The 19,658-nt window shown below is 44.1% G+C and overlaps 1 protein-coding gene across 3 annotated transcripts in view; it reads left to right on the top strand.

Moving 5' to 3' along the window:
- Positions 1-19,054, top strand: part of LOC143281086 (uncharacterized) — a 61,454-nt gene extending 42,400 nt beyond the window's left edge. For all 3 annotated transcript variants that reach the window (XM_076586025.1, XM_076586024.1, XM_076586026.1), the window contains 2 exons: positions 1,655-1,805; positions 9,254-19,054. In XM_076586025.1, the coding sequence (XP_076442140.1) occupies positions 1,655-1,805; positions 9,254-9,494 (392 nt within the window). In that variant the 3' untranslated portion in view covers positions 9,495-19,054. The remainder of the gene's footprint in view (positions 1-1,654; positions 1,806-9,253) is intronic.
- The last annotated feature ends 604 nt before the right edge of the window (positions 19,055-19,658 follow it).

Genomic DNA, 19,658 nt, shown 5'->3' with positions numbered 1-19,658 from the left:
GTCTCTTTGCATCTGTATCTCAGTGTCTGTGTCCATGTAGATATGAGTACGTGTCTAAATATATTCCATTTCCACCACTGACAAATTGCCTCCAGAGCCCAGACCAGGAGCCCATAAAAAAGTGGGGGCTGAGAGAAAAAAGAAAGTTACACAGTGCAGATCGTGTGGAATATCAACCGTCTGACATGGGAGGTTTTAAGCGGTTTGTTCCAGTTGAAAGCCGTACAGGAAACAGGAGATAGGCGTTTGATAGTGACATGAATCTTTCTGCCAGCCCTCCCCCAACATCAAGGCGGCTTTTCTCCGGTGCCCGACACCCCGGGGTGTTGGTTTATCGCCGGGATTGACCAGATTACGCTGACAGCCTCTATCCGCCACCCGCTATCTCTGGGTGCGTCAGGGTCATGTGTAGCGCCCCTCCCTTCCTGTTCGTTTCTTTTAGCCTGTCTTTCTCTCTCTCTCTCTCTCTCTCTCACTCACACTCACACCAGAACCATTACTGCCGTCACCATCAACATCAACACCAATGCCATCATGGTTATCTGACGGAAGACGTCATTGTTATAAAAGGTATGACGTGACTGCATTCTGAACCTTAGCATAGCATGATAATATCCCATTCCTGTTCTTTCCCAGCCCGCCGTTCCTCCTTCTCCCTCCTTCCGCTTCCGCTACCCACCTTTGCCGCCTCCCTTCCAAAACACACACACACACACACACATCTTAGTGTGCGGCTTTCCTATCTCTTTCTCATACTGTTGGGAGATAGCTGGCAATGTTCCATTACGCCATAAATTGTGTCCTGCCTGTTGCCGTTGATCCACTACCCCTTGAGTGTGAATCTCGCCCAGTCTGTCGTGCAGGAGGTCACACACACACGAACTGTCAGACAGATAACACAAGATGTCATGCGACATCATTTTGATTTGAAACGGTAATGTACGAGTATTTCTTTCTCTGTCTCTGTGTCCCTCTGTCTCTGTCTCTCATGCATAGTCTTTTCCGCATTCGCCAAATTGAGATAACAGATTGCAAAAGATGATTCGACAGATCTTGTACGCATTAGTTTGTAATGGAAGACACTATTACGAGGAAAACTTTGTGTGGTTTCTCGCAGACAGTGCAGACAAGATTAATCACCAAAAACGATACAGGTTTACTGTTAAAAACAAATGGAGGTCTTTCAGTTGAGTACATGTTAGAAGCCAGTAACTTCCGTAGAAACAAACAGCACAGTGGACCTTTTGACGACCTGCTGACTCAGTAAAAGAAAGCCACGCTGGTATGGCCACGTAACAAGATTCGATAGCTTTGTTAAAGCAGTCCTCCAAGGAACTGTTGAGGGAGGGAGACCGAGGGGAAGACAGAAAAACAAAAGGAAAAACGATGGTCAGGAAAACTGTTTGCAGAGACCCAGGTTTTGACACAAAACCGACAAGACTTGGACAAAGCTGGTGAACAGTTCTGTGCGGCGCCCTTATGACTCTTCTGCTGCTAAGATCGCTTGCGCAACCGGTCCCTGATGCGGATACGTCCGCGTGGAACACGGGTCGCAGTGTAAATCGTCTCAGAGTCTGACAGCCCTTTAGGGGACCCGATGGTCCCCTGTGTGTGTTGCTCTGCAAGTGGATGGTGTGGTTTTGGTGTGTGGCAGGTCTGACGCCGCTGCACCAGGCAGTGCTGGAAGGCAACTACCAGGCCGCCAAGCTCCTCATCTCCCACGGCGCCGACGTCAACAAGACCGACACCGACAGCTGGACTCCGCTCCACGCTGCTTGCGCCGAGGGTCACGCCGACATTGTCAGGTTGGTGAAACGACACGAAGCGGGTTTTGTTTACAGAGGTGAGGGGCGCAATAGCCGAGTGGTTAAAGCGTTGGACTTTCAATCTGAGGGTCCCGGGTTCGGATCTCGGTAACGGCACCTGGTGGGTAAAGGGTGGAGATTTTTCCGATCTCCCAGGTCAACATATTTGCAGACCTACTTGTGTCTGAACCCCCTTCGTGTGTATACGCAAGCAGAAGATCAAACACGCACGTTAAAGATCCTTTAATCCATGTCAGCATTGTGTTATGGAAACGTACCCAGCATGCACCCCCCCTCCCGGAGTATGGCTGCCTACATGGCGGGGTAAAACGGTCGTACACGTAAAAGCCCACTCGTGTGCATTGTCACGTTCTATAAGAGAGCGGACTAGAAACCCCCACCCAACCCAGCACTAACACCCAGACAACACAGACACAGACTAAACATAATTCAGAGTTCACACACATTAATTTTATTCAATCACACACAGAACTTTAACAATAACCACAACCCCGGCTTCAACAACACTTAAATGGCAACAGAATGGTAACAATAACCACAACCCCGGCTTCAACAACACTTAAATGGCAACAGAATGGATAAATAATAACACACACAAAAAAACAGAGCTTTAACACACGGCCGTCCAGCGGCAAACAGTCCGTAGAATGCTACCAGTGAACTAAAGACGTTTGATGAATACATAAACTGAAGAACTGCACAACACAAGAGGAAAACGACGACTTCGATGGTGAAAACTGAAAACTGATGAAGACGAAACTAGAGCACAAATGACGACGGTGATGAGAAGAGAGCAGCAGGAAGGCCGCATACATCCAGAGCACCAGCGCTGTCCGGCCAACACAGGCTGAAGAGGGGAAAGCACAGGAAGTGGGACGCTGCAAACTGCATAAATTATATTATCCTTCTGGAAGGATTACCCCTGCCCCCCCTCAATGAACGTGCAAGACAGTGATGAACAAAAGATTTAACGAAACTGAAACAGCATTATAAAATATCACTGTAAGATTCCCTTCGACAGCTCCCTACTTCACATTCACTAGTGAACACATGTTCTGAAAGATATTGTACATAAGACGTTGAAAGAAGTGGGGGAAAAAAACTGATAGTTTAGAAAACATATAATTTGACCTTGTGAACATAACGAAAATAGAAACATTCTTAAAATAATAGGAAACGTTAGTGGCTGAAATACTTGAAGCATACTTAATAAATCCCAGTAACCAATATTTTTAAGTTATGTTTTTAAAAAATATCACAGAGAAAAACAATACAAGCCTGACTTTTTTAGCATTAACCCTCAAATCCCATTGAACAAAATCAAACATCTCGCATCTTAACAGAACAGGACAAATGAACAAAGAAACAGCACTTATAACAGCCAACTGACGAGTACAAACTACAACAGAAAAGTTCAACAATGCAACAGCGAACTCACCTGCCAACCCGGTACCACTACCCTGACGCTGGAAATAAAAACAAAACAAAGACGAGACACGTCCAGCAGGGCACTCCCTCTGGGCTGGAGCACACAGAACAAAGATACATGGCCACCCGGAGGAAAACAATCCTCACTTGAGGGTGCCAACTGGGCAAAAAGCCCCAACTCAAAACACGGCACAACTTTCCCCAAGGAAGGCGAGGACACAAAGCCTAGAAAAATGTCACTGACAGAACAGAGAGACATTAAACTCTGCTCAGCAGTGACACAAACAAGACTCCCCGATTGCACGTAAAAAACGCACAACCGGGAGCTAACACACACTAAACGAATGCTCGAATGGGAGAGGGTAGATGGGGAAGGTAATGCACGAAACACTCCACACGAGATGGTCATGAGTTGTGACATGCATACGAGTGAACGTGGGAGTTGCAGCCCACGAACGAAGAAGAAGAAAAGTTTCCAGAGGTGAGAGTACAGGTGGTAGGGGAGGCTCGTACACGAGGAACTCTTCTTGTTCTGTGTTGTGGGTTCATTTAGGGCGAGAGGGGTTGTGGGTAAGGATGCATGTTACTGAGGACTTAACAGTGGTGACCATACCTGACATTTTTTCAGATCATTCAGGAATAACTTCGGTAGCCAGCCGTCGTGGCTGAGTGGTTCGCGTCGCAGACTGACGACTGGGAGGATGCAGGTTCGAATTCCATCAGACATGTTTATTCTTTTCACCCCGTGGCCGGCTTCTACCCAGAGTTTAGTGCCCTATGGGTAAGGTGACCAACTGTGTAGGTGTCTGTATCTTGCAGCTTGGTCAACGCCGGAATTGATTATAAGAGTACAGCCGTGTAAAGGATCCCGATCCTAAATGGGCTCCCATAGCAGCATCGTTAGTCACCACACTAATCATCATTCATCGTCATCGAAATAAAGAAAACAAAATGTCCCAAATGTTGGGGCAACACCGTTAAATCAACGTATTGCCGAACTGTCCGCAAAGACTGTAACTTGGCATAGTGTCTTTACTGTGTGTGGGCAATGTTCCATCCATCTTGTCTATCAGGAAACAGGTGATTATTGGCAGACGTTTTATTATAAAGGTCTGTGGCTTGATGTCTGGGGGAATGTCCATCATGTTGCACGCTTCCTCTTCTTGTCACTTTTGACGTCAGTCGTCTTGCTGTCAGACTTTCACGTTAACCCCTTCATTGCTGCTGACGAGTTCGCTTTTCGGTGAAGGGCTATCACCTCACTGAGACAGGACAGAGCTTACAGACCAGGATGTCAGTCACCATTCTTTATCTGGACTTCTTCCTCTTAAGACTTCATTACTTTTGACCAGGAGAATCAATGACACTATCAATCAGTGCACAAGATATAGTAATAGCACTTTAGATTTATGACACTCTGTTCTCATATCTTTTCAACTTATTTTTTCTCTCACAAAGCAGGTTCTGTTCTTCCCAAAAGCAAATAAATTACAATGTAAATGTTTAAACAAAACCGTGCACTTATCATGTGATACTGATCTATGTTGACACTTTTGTCAAAACATTTAGTTTATTTTCAAGCACATTAACACATAATATAGTATTGGTCTTTTACTTCTTTTTCTTGGCGTTCACAGCTACACCATCTGTCCAGCTCTGGCGATGAATGATGATGTTTTCTCCAGCTCTTCGTGGCTGCCATATAGTTTGATCGTGAGTGAAGTGTCGACAGGCCACACCTCTTGTCTTGCCTGTTTGTACGGGGGGCAGTTTTGGAGAATGTACTATGCTGTCTGGTCTTCCTGTCCACAGGGACAGGTGGGTGATGGTACCAGCTTTAGTTTTCGGTACATGTGCTTGTTCAGTCTGTTGTGACTAGTGCCAAGTCTCACCAGGACACTTTGCTGCTTTCTGGGTAACGTGTGATAGTCGTCCCTGGTTGTTACAGTGCCGTCAGTGCCCTGATGATGGACCTCATATCACTGAAGTTGACGATATTGTTGGGTTGCTCCCCCAAGGCTCCCTTCTTGGCCAGCCCTTCAGCCTGCTCATTCCGAGACTCCGCAATGGGCCAGGATCCACTTGTGGACCACCCGTCTGCTACTTGCCACTTTCTGTAGCACTGCCGACAAGAGTGATGGTTTGTTGTCATCAAAGGCTTGCAGCACTGACAGAGCGTCTGTAAGGAAGACATCTTGGCTACAGTCATTGTCTTAGTCCTGATGGAGACGGCCTGCATGAGTGTTTCAGTCTCTGCACGATAGTTTGTGCAGTGATTGCCAATGGCAACAGTGACAGCAGCTGTCTCTTCTTCCGGGAATCGCACAGTGATGCCTGCGCCCCCTGTGGCAGTGTTAGTTGCTAATCCGTCAATATATGCATGGATGCATGCTTCCTGTGGGAACTTCTCAGCTATCATAGCCAGCGTGAGGGACTGCTTCACTGAGTCGCACTTTGTCTTACCTTAAGAGAGGTAGGGGAGCATGTTAAAGACCTGGATATCAGTTTGGTTGGTCGCCCAATGTTCTGGCACTTCTGATGGGCGCATGGGGAGTACCTCCTGTTTCAGCTGTTCCTGGTATTGAGGGAACAGCCGTTCGCTTTCATGGACAAAGGTACTCCTGTTCAGTAGGTTGTTGGTGAGGCCATTCAGTTTCTGTTTCATGGGGTGGTCGGGCAAACACTTGTACTTGCCGTCTGTGTCATGATTTTGGCTTCAGTGTCTGGTTCTGGCCTTCGTCAAGTGCTTGCTGGTTTGTCTTTGCAGTTGTTGCCCATGCTGTGGCGCCATGTTCAAGATGGCGTCTTACTGTTCCCTGACACGCTGTTTTCGGTATCTTCACCCCACGTGGTACCAGATAGTTTGCACATAATTGCCAGCCTGCGCCAGCCTATCGCTTCTGCCTTGGCGATGTGTGGTTCCAAGGTCTATGTAGGATGACTGTAGGTATGATGGAGGTCTGTGTGGGGTGACTAGGTATGATGGAGGTCTGTGTGGGGTGACTAGGTATGATGGAGGTCTGTGTGGGGTGACTGTAGGTATGATGGTCTGTGTAGGGTGACTGTAGGTATGATGGAGGTCTATGTAGGGTGACTGTAGGTATGATGAAGGTCTATGTAGGGTGATTGTAGGTATGATGAAGGTCTGTGTGGGGTGACTGTAGGTACGATGGAGGTCTATGTAGGGTGATTGTAGGTATGATGAAGGTCTTTGTGGGGTGACTGTAGGTATGATGAAGGTCTGTATGGGGTGACTGTCGGTATTATGGTCTATGTGGGGTGACTTGGTATGATGAAGGTCTGTGTGGGGTGACTGTAGGTATGATGAAGGTCTGTATGGGGTGACTAGGTATGATGAAGGTCTATGTAGGGTGACAGTAGGTATGATGAAGGTCTGTGTGGGGTGACTGTAGGTATGATGAAGGTCTGTATGGGGTGACTAGGTATGATGGTCTATGTAGGGTGACTGTAGGTATGATGAAGATCTGTGTGGGGTGACTGTAGGCATGATGAAGGTCTATGTGGGGTGACTAGGTATGATGAAGGTCTGTGTTGGGTGACTGTAGGTATGATGAATGTCTATGTAGGGTGACGGTAGGTATGAAGAAGGTCTGTGTAGGGTGACTGTAGATATGATGAAGGTCTATGTGGGGTGACTGTAGGTATGATGAATGTCTGTATGGGGTGACTGTAGGTATGATGAAGGTCTATGTAGGGTGACGGTAGGTATGATGAAGGTCTATGTAGGGTGACGGTAGGTATGATGAAGGTCTATGTAGGGTGACGGTAGGTATGATGAAGGTCTATGTGGGGTGACTGTAGGTATGATGAAGGTCTGTGTGTGGTGACTGTAGGTATGATGAAGGTCTGTATGGGGTGACTAGGTATGATTGTCTATGTAGGGTGACTGTAGGTATGATGAAGGTCTGTGTGTGGTGACTGTAGGTATGATGAAGGTCTGTGTGGGGTGACTGTAGGTATGATGAATGTCTGTATGGGGTGACTGTAGGTATGATGAAGGTCTATGTAGGGTGACTGTAGGTATGATGAAGGTCTGTTTGGGGTGACTGTAGGTATGATGAAGGTCTGTGTGGGGTGACTGTAGGTATGATGGTCTGTATGGGGTGACTGTCGGTATGATGGTCTATGTGGGGTGACTGTAGGTATGATGAAGGTCTGTGTGGGGTGACTGTAGGTATGATGGTCTGTATGGGGTGACTGTCAGTATGATGGTCTATGTGGGGTGACTGTAGGTATGATGAAGGTCTGTGTGGGGTGACTGTAGGTATGATGGTCTGTATGGGGTGACTGTCGGTATGATGGTCTATGTGGGGTGACTGTAGGTATGATGAAGGTCTGTATGGGGTGACTGTCAGTATGATGGTCTATGTGGGGTGACTGTAGGTATGATGAAGGTCTGTGTGGGGTGACTGCAGGTATGATGGTCTGTATAGGGTGACTGTCGGTATCATGGTCTATGTGGGGTGACTGTAGGTATGATGAAGGTCTGTGTGGGGTGACTGTAGGTATGATGAAGGTCTGTATGGGGTGACTAGGTATGATGAAGGTCTATGTAGGGTGACTGTAGGTATGATGAAGGTCTGTGTGGGGTGACTGTAGGTATGATGAAGGTCTGTATGGGGTGACTAGGTATGATAGTCTATGTAGGGTGACTGTAGGTATGATGAAGGTCTATGTAGGGTGACTGTAGGTATGATGAAGGTCTATGTGGGGTGACTATAGGTATGATGAAGGTCTATGTGGGGTGACTGTAGGTACGATGGAGGTCTATGTAGGGTGACTGTAGGTATGATGAAGGTCTGTATGTGGTGACTGTAGGTATGATGGTCTATGTAGGGTGATTTTAGGTATGATGAAGGTCTGTGTGGGGTGACTGTAGGTATGATGAAGATCTGTATGGGGTGACTAGGTATGATGAAGGTCTATGTAGGGTGACTGTAGGTATGATGAAGATCTGTATGGGGTGACTAGGTATGATGGTTTATGTAGGGTGACTGTAGGTATGATGAAGGTCTGTGTGGGGTGACTGTAGGTATGATGGTCTAAGTGGGGTGACTGCCGGTATGATGAAGGTCTATGTTGGGTGACTGTAGGTATGATGAAGGTCTCTGTATGGTGACTGTAGGTATGATGAAGGTATCTGTAGGGTGACTGTAGGTATGATGAGGGTCTGTATGGGGTGACTAGGTATGATGGTCTATGTAGGGTGACTGTAGGTATGATTAAGGTCTGTATGGGGTGACTAGGTATGATGGTCTATGTAGGGTGACTGTAGGTATGATGGTCTGTGTGGGGTGACTGTAGGTATGATGAAGGTCTGTATGGGGTGACTAGGTATGATGGTCTGTGTAGGGTGACTGTAGGTATGATGAAGATCTGTGTGGGGTGACTGTAGGCATGATGAAGGTCTATGTGGGGTGACTAGGTATGATGAAGGTCTGTGTTGGGTGACTGTAGGTATGATGAATGTCTATGTAGGGTGACGGTAGGTATGAAGAAGGTCTATGTAGGGTGACTGTAGGTATGATGAAGGTCTATGTGGGGTGACTGTAGGTATGATGAAGGTCTGTGTGTGGTGACTGTAGATATGATGAAGGTCTGTATGGGGTGACTAGGTATGATGGTCTATGTAGGGTGACTGTAGGTATGATGAAGGTCTGTGTGTGGTGACTGTAGGTATGATGAAGGTCTGTGTGGGGTGACTGTAGGTATGATGAAAGTCTGTATGGGGTGACTAGGTATGATGAAGGTCTATGTGGGGTGACTGTAGGTATGATGAAGGTCTATGTAGGGTGACTATAGGAATGATGGTCTGGAAACAGCGGCGTCAGGGCAATGCCAGCGAGCGAACACGGTAAACGGAACAACAAACAAATAAAAACAACAATAGAAAATACACAAACACGCTCACATCTTGGCCCAAAACACACGTGTGTGTGTGTGTGGTGTGCACGTGTATGTGTATGTGTGTGTGTCAGGTACCTGCTGTTCAAAGGGGCCCGCAAGGAGCTGAAGACGCTGGAGGGGGAGCGAGCCCTGGACCTGGTGGACGCCTCAGACCTGCACACCATCGGCGCCATGCTGGAGAGCGAGTCCGCGCGCACAGCGCGCATCGAGGAGGAGGAAGCGGCGGAGAAGTCGAAAAAGAGGAAAAAGAAGGGAGGCAGCAAGAAGGGCGACGACGATTCCGACAGTAGCAGTAGTAGTGAAAGTGACTAGCGAAGAAAGGGGTACGGGAGGGGCATTGCTCAACTACAGTTGAGTGTATCTGTCCCCGAAAGATGTAGAATGAAAGACGGATGACGCTTCTCTTTTCTAGCATCATCGATTTGTTGTGAATGTAGTGCTCAAAACATCGCTGTGTAGTGATCGGAACAAAAGAGTGATCGTGTGAAGTGTTATTTCGGTATTCCTTGTGTGGGATTTTTGGCTGTTAGATCGTGGAAGGTATGCTCCGAGTTTTGGTACTTGGTACACAGTCAGATGTCTGTTCGGGACATCGTTCGTAGTCACTGCGATGAGCACAAGCTATAAAACATAAACGCCGAATGCAATGACCAGCTGAACTCCAGAAGAAAAAGACTAAGATGTTACTGTGTTCGACAAACCACGCCGTCATTGAGCTGATGGAAGCAGGAAGAAAGTGTAACTGTCTTCGGCCGTTCATGGAGTAAACTCGCCGATTTCAATGTTCTGCACATTTCAGATACTGCGGAAAGGAGTGGCTTTGTTTGGTGATGCTCATCATGGGTTGGGATTGAAACTAACTGAAGCTTCCGTGTTTGCTGCATAGATCTATATTCTGTCGTTAAAAGAACAACGATGGTCCGGCTCTCAGAATGTGTTGAAGTTAGCTTTTCACTAAGCGACAATTGTCTTAGTTGTGAGAATTTATTATACCTGGGCATTATATTGTAATAAAAAAAATAATAATAATAAAGCGATTTCACTGTTTGAGAATGGTTCCAATTGAAAAGTTGAGAACAGCAAGCAACAGTGCACTTGTTTCAGAACAATCTGTTGTGGATAAATTGACAACTCTGTGTTGTACACGGTGTACTGATTGATGGGAACTGGTAGATTAGAAGAAAATACACAAACTTTCTGACCCTCCTGAGTTACGTTTGAAATGACTAACTGGTTTCGTTATCTGTGTTGAGTGATGCTTCTCTCTCTCTCTGTGTCTCTCTCCTATGTAATGATAGTATGTAGACAAGCTGTGTGGCTATAGGTGCAATGATAATATGATGACAAGTTGTATAGGTGTAATGATAATATATAGACAAGCTGTCTGGCTATAGGTGTAATGATAATATGTAGACAAGCCGTATGACTGTAGGTGCAATAATATGTAGACAAGCTGTAAAGGTGTAATGATCATGTTTTGATGAGCTGTCTGGCAATAGGTGTAATAATATGCAGACAAGCTGTGTGACTGTAGGTGTAATGATAATTTGTAGACGAGCTGTAAAGGTGTAATGATAATGTATAGACAAGCTGTGTGACTGTAGGTGTAATGAAAATATGTAGACAGGCTGTGGGTATAGGTGTAATGATAGTATATAGACAAGCTGTCTTGCTAAAGGTGTAATAATATGTAGACAAGCTATATGACTGTTGGTATAATGATGATATATTGACAAGTTGTATTGGTATAGATGTAATGATACGTAGACAAACAGTATGCCTAGGTGTAATGATATGTAGACAAGCTGTGTAGGTGCCTGGCAGCGTATGTGGACCCTTAGTGACTGTGTCAGCACTGACAATATACAGGGACCATCTCTGACCTTTGTGTGTTGACAACACACTGTGATTCCTGCAGCATCCTACTGGCAAATCATGGACACTGTCTAGCAAAATTCTGCAGTCCGTCATGGATATATATTGGGAAAGAAAACCCGCACAGAGCCTTTTAACTATCCATTGACTATTCACACTCGCAGGGACTTTCTGTTGCATCAAACTGACTAAAAACATGGACCATTAATAGAGCTGTGTGTGTGCAGAGTATAGGGACTCTCGATAGTGAAGAAACCAAATGCATACGGTCATGCACTGATACAGTACAAACGGACTTCTACAGCTGAAATATCAGAATGCTAAGATACCCAGAAAGGTTACGCCCCGACAAAACAAGGCACTCTAAATAATTGTACGTTAGCAGTTCACGAGCTACACACCTGTTGGTATATAATATTAGGCACTGTATTTTTGGAAAGCCGATTGCGTAATTGGTAAATGATTTCCCTCCTTCATACTGGTATGGTCAAAATCAGAAGAAGAAGAAAGTTTGTATTCGTAAAAAGGTATACGCTAGTATGACTCTGGCATCTTCTGTGGTTGTTTTTACTGACACGGCATGTGGACCCCTGTAGTTATATATTGAAAACAACAATAGATAATACAAAAAATAAATAAATAAATAAATAACTTACCTCTCGTCAGTTATAGCCACCATGTAGTCCCCTCTCAGTTTGGGTCACCAGACAAAGCATTCACGAAGTCCTAAGCCCAAAACAACTTATCCAAACTGATCATGCCATTCCTTTAGAAAAGATTTCTTTTCAAACTAAAACACGAAGTACACAAGGTAACCGACCCACTGACAAGGGTTCGGAATTGCTTTTCGGATTCTTCAGTCAAAACTCGAGACTTTTGAACGAAATATGCCGGACATCACACATTGACGCTATCAACGAATTCCGTGTGGCTGTTTTGTGTCGACATTCTGGGATCCTCAGCGGCGAAATTCTTGCAACGGACAAGGATACTGTATTCCTTTGCTCTGGTAACGTATATAAACTCTCCATGGCTTCACAGTGGCAACCAATATGGACCTTTTATTATTACGGCGATGTGCTCAGGAATCCTGTGTGGTTGTGCTCTGGCTCAAAGACAAGTCCTACCTGTACAAACAATGCCAAAACATACAGGGCCCTTTAACACCTGTGTCATGCCATAGTGTGACTGTTTGCAGCATGACTGTGTTCAGAGTTTCAGAGTCTGACGTGAAAGAAGGTGTGCCTGCTCTCTCTCGCAAGCGCTGACATTTTTCACTACTCGTTATGAACTGTTTCCAGTATTGACAATCTTCTCTTGGGTTCCAGTTCAACGAAATGTTAGGTTTGTACTAACAGGTGTCCTTTATTTTGACCAGAAAGGGAGGGACGATTTTGTCTTGACCATTACGGTGCGGTTTTATTGCCAATTTATTCGTCCGTCTGATTTTGATTTTGCAGTGTGTCTGTGTGGGGTGTGTGTGGGGGTAATGATGTTCTAGGTTTTTTGTTACAGCTGAGTAAGCTGACAAGAACTGGGTTTGATATTTTCCCCTCTGTAGCTTACCTGTATATATGAACACACACACACACACACACACACACACACACACACACACACACACACACACACACACACACACACACACACACAGCGAGTGTGTGTGCATGAGCGTGCGTGCGTGCGTGCGAATAAAGTTTGACATTGGTGTGTGTTCTCAGGATCTAAGGTCAGCAGGGCATCGAGTCCTGGCTTCACCTTTGACAAAGCAAAGATATTTTGACGCTTCCAGTTTTGGTATTGGTCTCATGTGTATAATGAGTATGTGTTTTGGTTCTCCGTGTGTCTCAAAAGTATGTATGTATGAGCACAGGCTTGCGCGCGCGTGTGTATATATATATATATGTGTGTGTGTGTGTGTGTGTGTGTATGTGTACTTTCACAAATCCATTTTATCTGGAAATGCTTTGTCTGGCGACACAGAATTTGACTGAACAAAAAAGAAGAAAAATAGTTCTTTCCACACTTCTGAGAAGGACACAAGACATAGTACAGTAGCCAAAAATGTTTTCCACAGTCATTTTACTGTTGCATTATTATTTTTTTGCACAAAACCTATCACTCTAATTTTACAAACGCACACAATAATCATATTTTCATTTTTTATTTGAAATGGTACCGTACCTTCTGCATTCTATGGAAGTTGCAATGAATTTCACTGGTCATCAATTTCTTTCCGTACATGTCATTCAGTACAAAGTCGCAACTCTCACCTCAACTCCATTTCGGGCGCAGCCCCTCAGTATCTGAGAGAAGTCATCCAAACCTACACAACCCCTCGACAACTCAGATCATCTTCCAATTCACGGCGGCTACTTGCTCCCCGTGTTAAAACCCGATTCTTCGGTGAATCTTCTTTTTCTCATTCAGCTCCGTGTGGAACAGTTTACCTCATCCCTCTCCATCATTTCAATCTTTTGAAACTGGTCTGAAAACATCTTTTTGAAAACGCCAATGCATAAACCTTCCATGTCTTTCTAATGACATTCAGCTATAAACTCTGTATGTGTGTCTGCGTGTTTGTAATTAAGTAATGTAATACACGTAGTCTTTGAATCTGTTTTATGCTTTTGTGCGTCAAATGTTTTGTTGTATATTTGTGTTTAATGTTTTGTTTGTTTTTTTGTACAGCGATTTGAGCTTCCTTTGAGGGAGGAAAGCGCTCAACAAGCATTCATTATTGTTATTATTATCATTAGTATTATTATTATTATTATGTATAGGTCTGCCAGGAACAGTAAAATTCTGCAGTGTCACGGAACATCAATCACAATATACGATGGAAAATGTGTTTAAATGGATCTCACTCATCCAAAACATTAGATTTTGAAATATAACTCAAGTATTAAAAGGCTGTTGTGCTTTCACACCCAGTGAGTAGGTTCTGACAGTGCTCAAGTATGTATGTTCTGGTAACCTCTGGTGTGTACGGCTGCCTACACGGCGTGGTAAAAACAGTCATACGCCATGCAGGCAGCCACACACCGATGTTCGTGGACCAATGGAGGCTTAAGAGACATCGATGGTTTCCGTAAACCTGGACGTTACCCATGCACATGTCCCGGTGAAAAAAATGAATGGTGAAAATTCTTCTTAACTGTGGTCAGTGTCAAAGATCACGTAATGGTGAAAATTCTTGATTCTGGTCAGTGCCAAAGGTCACTTACTTGAAAAACAAAGCAAACCATTTTTAACCAATTCACATGGAAGATACGAGAACCGGGTAAAAAGAATAAAAAGGGAAGTTGGAGAATATGCTTCAAAATAAAGGGTATCACGATTATTGAAGAATGGTACAGATGGTGCATTATATTGAGGAATGATTGGGGAGCCAGAGGGAAGGGTGAGGGGGGCATAGAATACTGTGTCTGAGATTTGTTCTGGCGAGCGATTTTAGACAGAAATTTACATGCAACGTTTAGAAAAATTATCGTTTCGGTACCCGCTGTCAGCAGCCGCTTTGATGACGTGAGAGAGTGTGTGAACTCACTTGTTAGTTGTACAAGGAATTTTATTGGTATTGTCAGGCAAAAGGCAGATATATGGTTCGTGCGTTTTATATCAGCGGACAATTATGTCAGTTTTGTGTGGATCCTTTCCTAGTTTCTTTTCTTCTTTCTCTTTTTTAAATTTTGTTTTTTACCCAGAGCAATAAGAATTGAGGACTCTTATGTAATTTGTTATCTAGATGTGTGTGCGAGTACATAATTATACGGGCATGCACATCCAAGTTGTTTGTCTGTCTGTGTATGTACATATGTGTGCGTGTTCCAAAATTTGATGAGAGAGACATTTCACAGTCGCGTGGAGAAATAGCGATGTTTGTCACACCACCGCCCCACTCTCAAAACTGTCAGTATTATTACAAAGTGGAAGATTTTTGTTTCTTTTTTAACATGTAAGAATTCATGTTGTGCGTGTGCGTGTGTGTGCTTGTATTGTTGTTTTTTGTTGTTGTTTTTAGCAAATGTTGAAATTTGTCAAGTGTGTGATTTGTTTTGCATGGGTCTTTGATGGGTAGTAAAATCTGTAAAACTTGTGTATCCATGTAAATCCGTGACGACAGTATGCATCCGTGTTGGCGACGCCAGTTCACCTACCACCCTCCCCACTTTCTCCCACCATTGTTTCTTCCCCCCAAAATATCACTGTCCAGAGCATTTAACTCACACTTCTTGTTGTTTTCGTTACCCACGTCCGTTCTTGTAGCTCGCCACATCAAGCCCTGTGTGTGTGAACGGCGTCAAGTTTGAAGGACTAGACGAACTCTTGTAACCGTAGCTTTTGAAAACGTTACTTGTGGATTGTTTTCATATGTTTTTTTCAGCAAATAAACACTTTTCATAAATATTGCGTCTGGCTGAGCAGCATGTTTTCCATGTGTCGAATTTTTTTCTGAAGTTAAAATTTTAGTTCGTGTGTGTGTGTGTGTGTGTGTGTCCATTTTGCTATCGACTTTTTAACGTCATCGTAACATGATTCGTCAACAATGAGATCCGCCACGGTTTCAAGCGGACCAGAGACTTACGGATGATTTTGTGGGTCTAACCACTCATATATTGGTATTTTAATCGACTGTTTGAACTGTGTTCAAGAGCCATAGCCGGCACTTTATTGGAGATAAATCACACACACCTTTACGAATCATAGAATGCGTGTGACACATTTTGAGACTTGTTTTCAATCAGTCTTAGTCTTCAAGTCTCAAAATGTCTTAGTCTCACTTTATTTCTCATTCATTTCATACATTTCTCTCTCGCTGGGACAGACAGGGACCATTTTTTTTTAGACACCAGAATGTGTTGTGACAATTTACAGCTTTCTTTGCCATAGATGAATAAAAAGATTAGTCACTGACACATACGTGTTGTCAAGCATGGCTGTGACGTAAAAATGTTCCACCACTTAGATTTATTCTGTAAGATATATTCGTGCATCCATGTATCCGTGTATTGTGTGTGTGTGTCGCGCGCGCGCCAAGTGGTCATAATAACATCATACTCATAGGCTCTCAGATGGTACATTGAAATCGGGCCATGCCCATGTCACTTGCTCATGATCGGTTTGTCTGTCTTGTTCCTCAAGTCGTGAGAACTTTTAACTGATTTCTTTGCTTGATTTGAAAAAATAAAATAAAATAAAATAAAAAAATCTGTGTTCCCGTACGGTTACATAAAATCCACTGAAACACAAGCTTTGTGCACTACAGAACACGAAGAAGTACTCACCCCACCCCCCCTCCTCCACCTCTCTCTCTCTCCCATGTGTGCTAGGGGCATGTATGCGTGTTATCAACTTGTTTTCAAACTACCGTGTATCCCGTCTTTACCCCCACCCCTCTTCTCCTTTCCTCTGATGATCCTTCACCGTCCATGCATGCGTTTCGTATTATTTGGACTTGTGTGGTGGAGCATGCTGTAATGTGATTCTCAGCTATGTTGAATACATGTTGTGGAACGTGGGTCATGAATATGCAAGGCTCGCGCTGCCTGTCACACCTGATGATGTACAGCTGTGACCATCAATCTGCCAGACATGTACATGCCATCGGCAGTGTGTTCGCAATACCTTCACAAGGTCTAATGCATTTCGAACGATGGCTGAGGAGGCATGGGTTAAATGGCATTCATGAGCTTACTAACATACGCAGTGCATGATCACACAGTTTCACTCGCACTCTCATCACACGCGCTCCTACAAAAACACAAACTCAAGCAAGCAAGCGCGCACACACACACACACACACACACGGTACACACATGCGCGCGCGAACACACAAACACCCTCTTGCAAATGTGAAGAGCTAACTGATGGCAGTTTGTCAAAATTAAAATTATAAATATCATCTGCTCTTACGTACATAACCTGACATTATGCATTCATGTAATAATTATGTGCATGTCTACCCATGTGTCCGCAAGTGCACGTGTTTGTAAGATGTAACTGAAAAATTTCTCCACAAAACAGGCACAGCGTGTAATTTGAAATTCTTACCACTACTAAATTAGTGATCTCGACTTTTTTTTGCCAGTCAAGACTCGATTGGCAATGCATCGTTAACTACGGTTACCCCGAGGTTTTAAACTAATCGAGACGGATTTGTGACGTAATTATAACATTTGACGAAATGACAGCGCGACCAACTCTTGACATGTACAGAAAAGAACTGAAAGTGTTCCGACTCGGAGTAACGTTTATTAAAGGAAAAACTTGAAAGAAGAAATTAGCTCACTGGGAAGAAAAACGGTAATCAGAGTAAAGTTTAAATAGATATAAAAAGGAGAAGAAATGCAGATGGAAAATGAGTAGGCTTCAAGAGGAAAAACTTGAAAGAAGAAATCAACACACGGGGAAAAGGAAATGAAAAGAAGAAAACACACAAACACGGTAACAATAAATAGGGAAGAAAAGAAAGGGGAACAACAACAACAAAAACCCCACCACAAACAAAAACAAAATAACCGGTTGCTTCAGTCACACTCCGTGGCTAAAGGGAATTCTACACGGTGGGATAACCCTATGTATGCGTGTCCAATGAATGCTGCAGGGTTAAACGTGTCTCCAGTCTGACGGGAGACTGATGAGAGAGAGTGATTCAAGCCTGGGCGGGCAGCTGTTCCTGCGTGTCCTATGATGTAATGATATTCATAACTAACGGCGTTTTTAGAGGGGCACCAGTAATCAAGGTTCGAGGCCCAGTTTCAGCATGATGTTCGTGTCCTTAGGAAAGGCGTCTTTATCTCGATTTCCCTCGCTCCACCCAGGTCTGAATAGGTACTGACTTCTGGTGGGGGATGTTGATTAAAACGGTGGAAGGAGAGGAATGGGCCCCGCCTTCCTGTGTCGAGCCCAAGACACAATGGGTGTGAATTCAGTGCTCCGATGGCCGTAAAAGGTTGTGCGGGGCTGGGTAGTTGGAAGAGGTCACGAAAGAGTTAAAGGAAATGTAGTCTATCATCTCTTCCTGTTTACTGTGTGTGCCGATTTTTATTCTCCCTTTTCTTATCGCAGTATATACAATTATATATTTGTTGTTGTTGTTGCTCATACGTACAATCATCTTTCACCAATGTGCGTTCTAGTCATGCTTTTTACCCCTCGATAATAGGTTAGGAAATGATATAAAAGCTCTCCAGGTACCCCCTTTCCACAAATAATGATAACGATAATATTACTAACAAAATAAAGTACTGCTCTGGTCACCCAGGTGTGTGGTGCTCAGGCACATGAACGCGACCGCTGACATGATCATAACAAATCATATCGAGATAATACAGAGTGTTCGAAGATGCAGTGGGTTTATGAAGTGGTATGAATTAACGAAATTATATTATACTGATACAAAACTTGAAGTGACTGGTGTTTTCCTTCCCCCAACTAAAAGCATGGTTTTTTTCAGCATGATTTTTTTAAGCGCTTGTGATTTTTTTTTCGTTTTATTTTGTTTTATTTCATTTTTGTTGTTGTTTTCCAAAATTGCCATTAGTTTCTGACTAAGAGTTTCATATATTCGTTTACGTACAATTTTTAGAGTGTGTGTGTTGGGGGGAGGGGCACTGGGGGAGGGGGGGGCGCGGTTTGGGAGGGGGGTGGGGGCTTTTTTTTTATTCTCTTTATCCTTGCTTGGTTTGATTTTAGTCTTGCTTTAGTGGGGGGAAAAAGTGGAGATTGTGTTTGTGATAGGATGGGTGTTTCAGTGTGGTGTTTATGAACATCATTTTGATAACATGCAGTTCTGGCCCGTTTTCCTGTGTACCTGTTGTGCCCATTTCATTTTTAAAAGCCAGTATCCCTCTGCTTTTGTGGTGACTTTCTGGCGGTGTTTTTTTTTAAATAGACCATACAAGTGATTTCCCCCCTTTTTTTCAATATGGCTGTGTTACGATTTGTATTGCCATGTGTGTCAATTGTCTTTTGTAATAAAATGTAAGTGACTGACATTACTTTTGATGTTCTTGCGCTTATGTATTGGGTTATTTCTGTTTGTCTGACTGCCTCTGTGTGTGTGTGTGTGTGTGTGCGTGCTCGCCGAGCTTGCGCACGCTTGTGTGTGTGTTGTCATGACGTTTTAATCACTAGTGGATCCTTGCCTTATTGTTTGTAAGACCAGTTAATGGACACTGTAGCAGTCCGGTTCATTTCGATTTGGTTCTATTTGTTTTTAACCATTGTATAATGGTTTCCCTCTCTCTCTCTCTCTCTCTCCGTACCTATCTCTCTCTTTCTCTCTCATCCACATGCACACACACACACACACACACACACACACACACACGACAAGAAAAGAATAACCCATCATGGTTTGACCCAATCCTAAGCGTCCTCCACGTAAATTCACGAAACATGCCGGCACTTTCCGAAAGCCAGCACGTGGTACGCGCAGAGGGTGACGACAGTTCAGCGCGCGTGACGGGTCAGAAGTTCAGCTGTCGACCGGCCTGGGTTCCATTGTGTGCGAGAGGGGAACGAACGGTAAACGGATCACCCTCCATCGTTCTTCACTGGTGAACTCAGACCCATGGAGTCATTCATTCCTAGCGA

Source organism: Babylonia areolata, chromosome 4 (genome assembly GCF_041734735.1).
Source record: "Babylonia areolata isolate BAREFJ2019XMU chromosome 4, ASM4173473v1, whole genome shotgun sequence".
Classification (NCBI taxonomy): domain Eukaryota; kingdom Metazoa; phylum Mollusca; class Gastropoda; order Neogastropoda; family Buccinidae; genus Babylonia; species Babylonia areolata.
The sequence above is the reverse complement of the archived record's forward strand: the minus strand, read 5'-3'. Positions and strand labels throughout refer to the sequence as shown.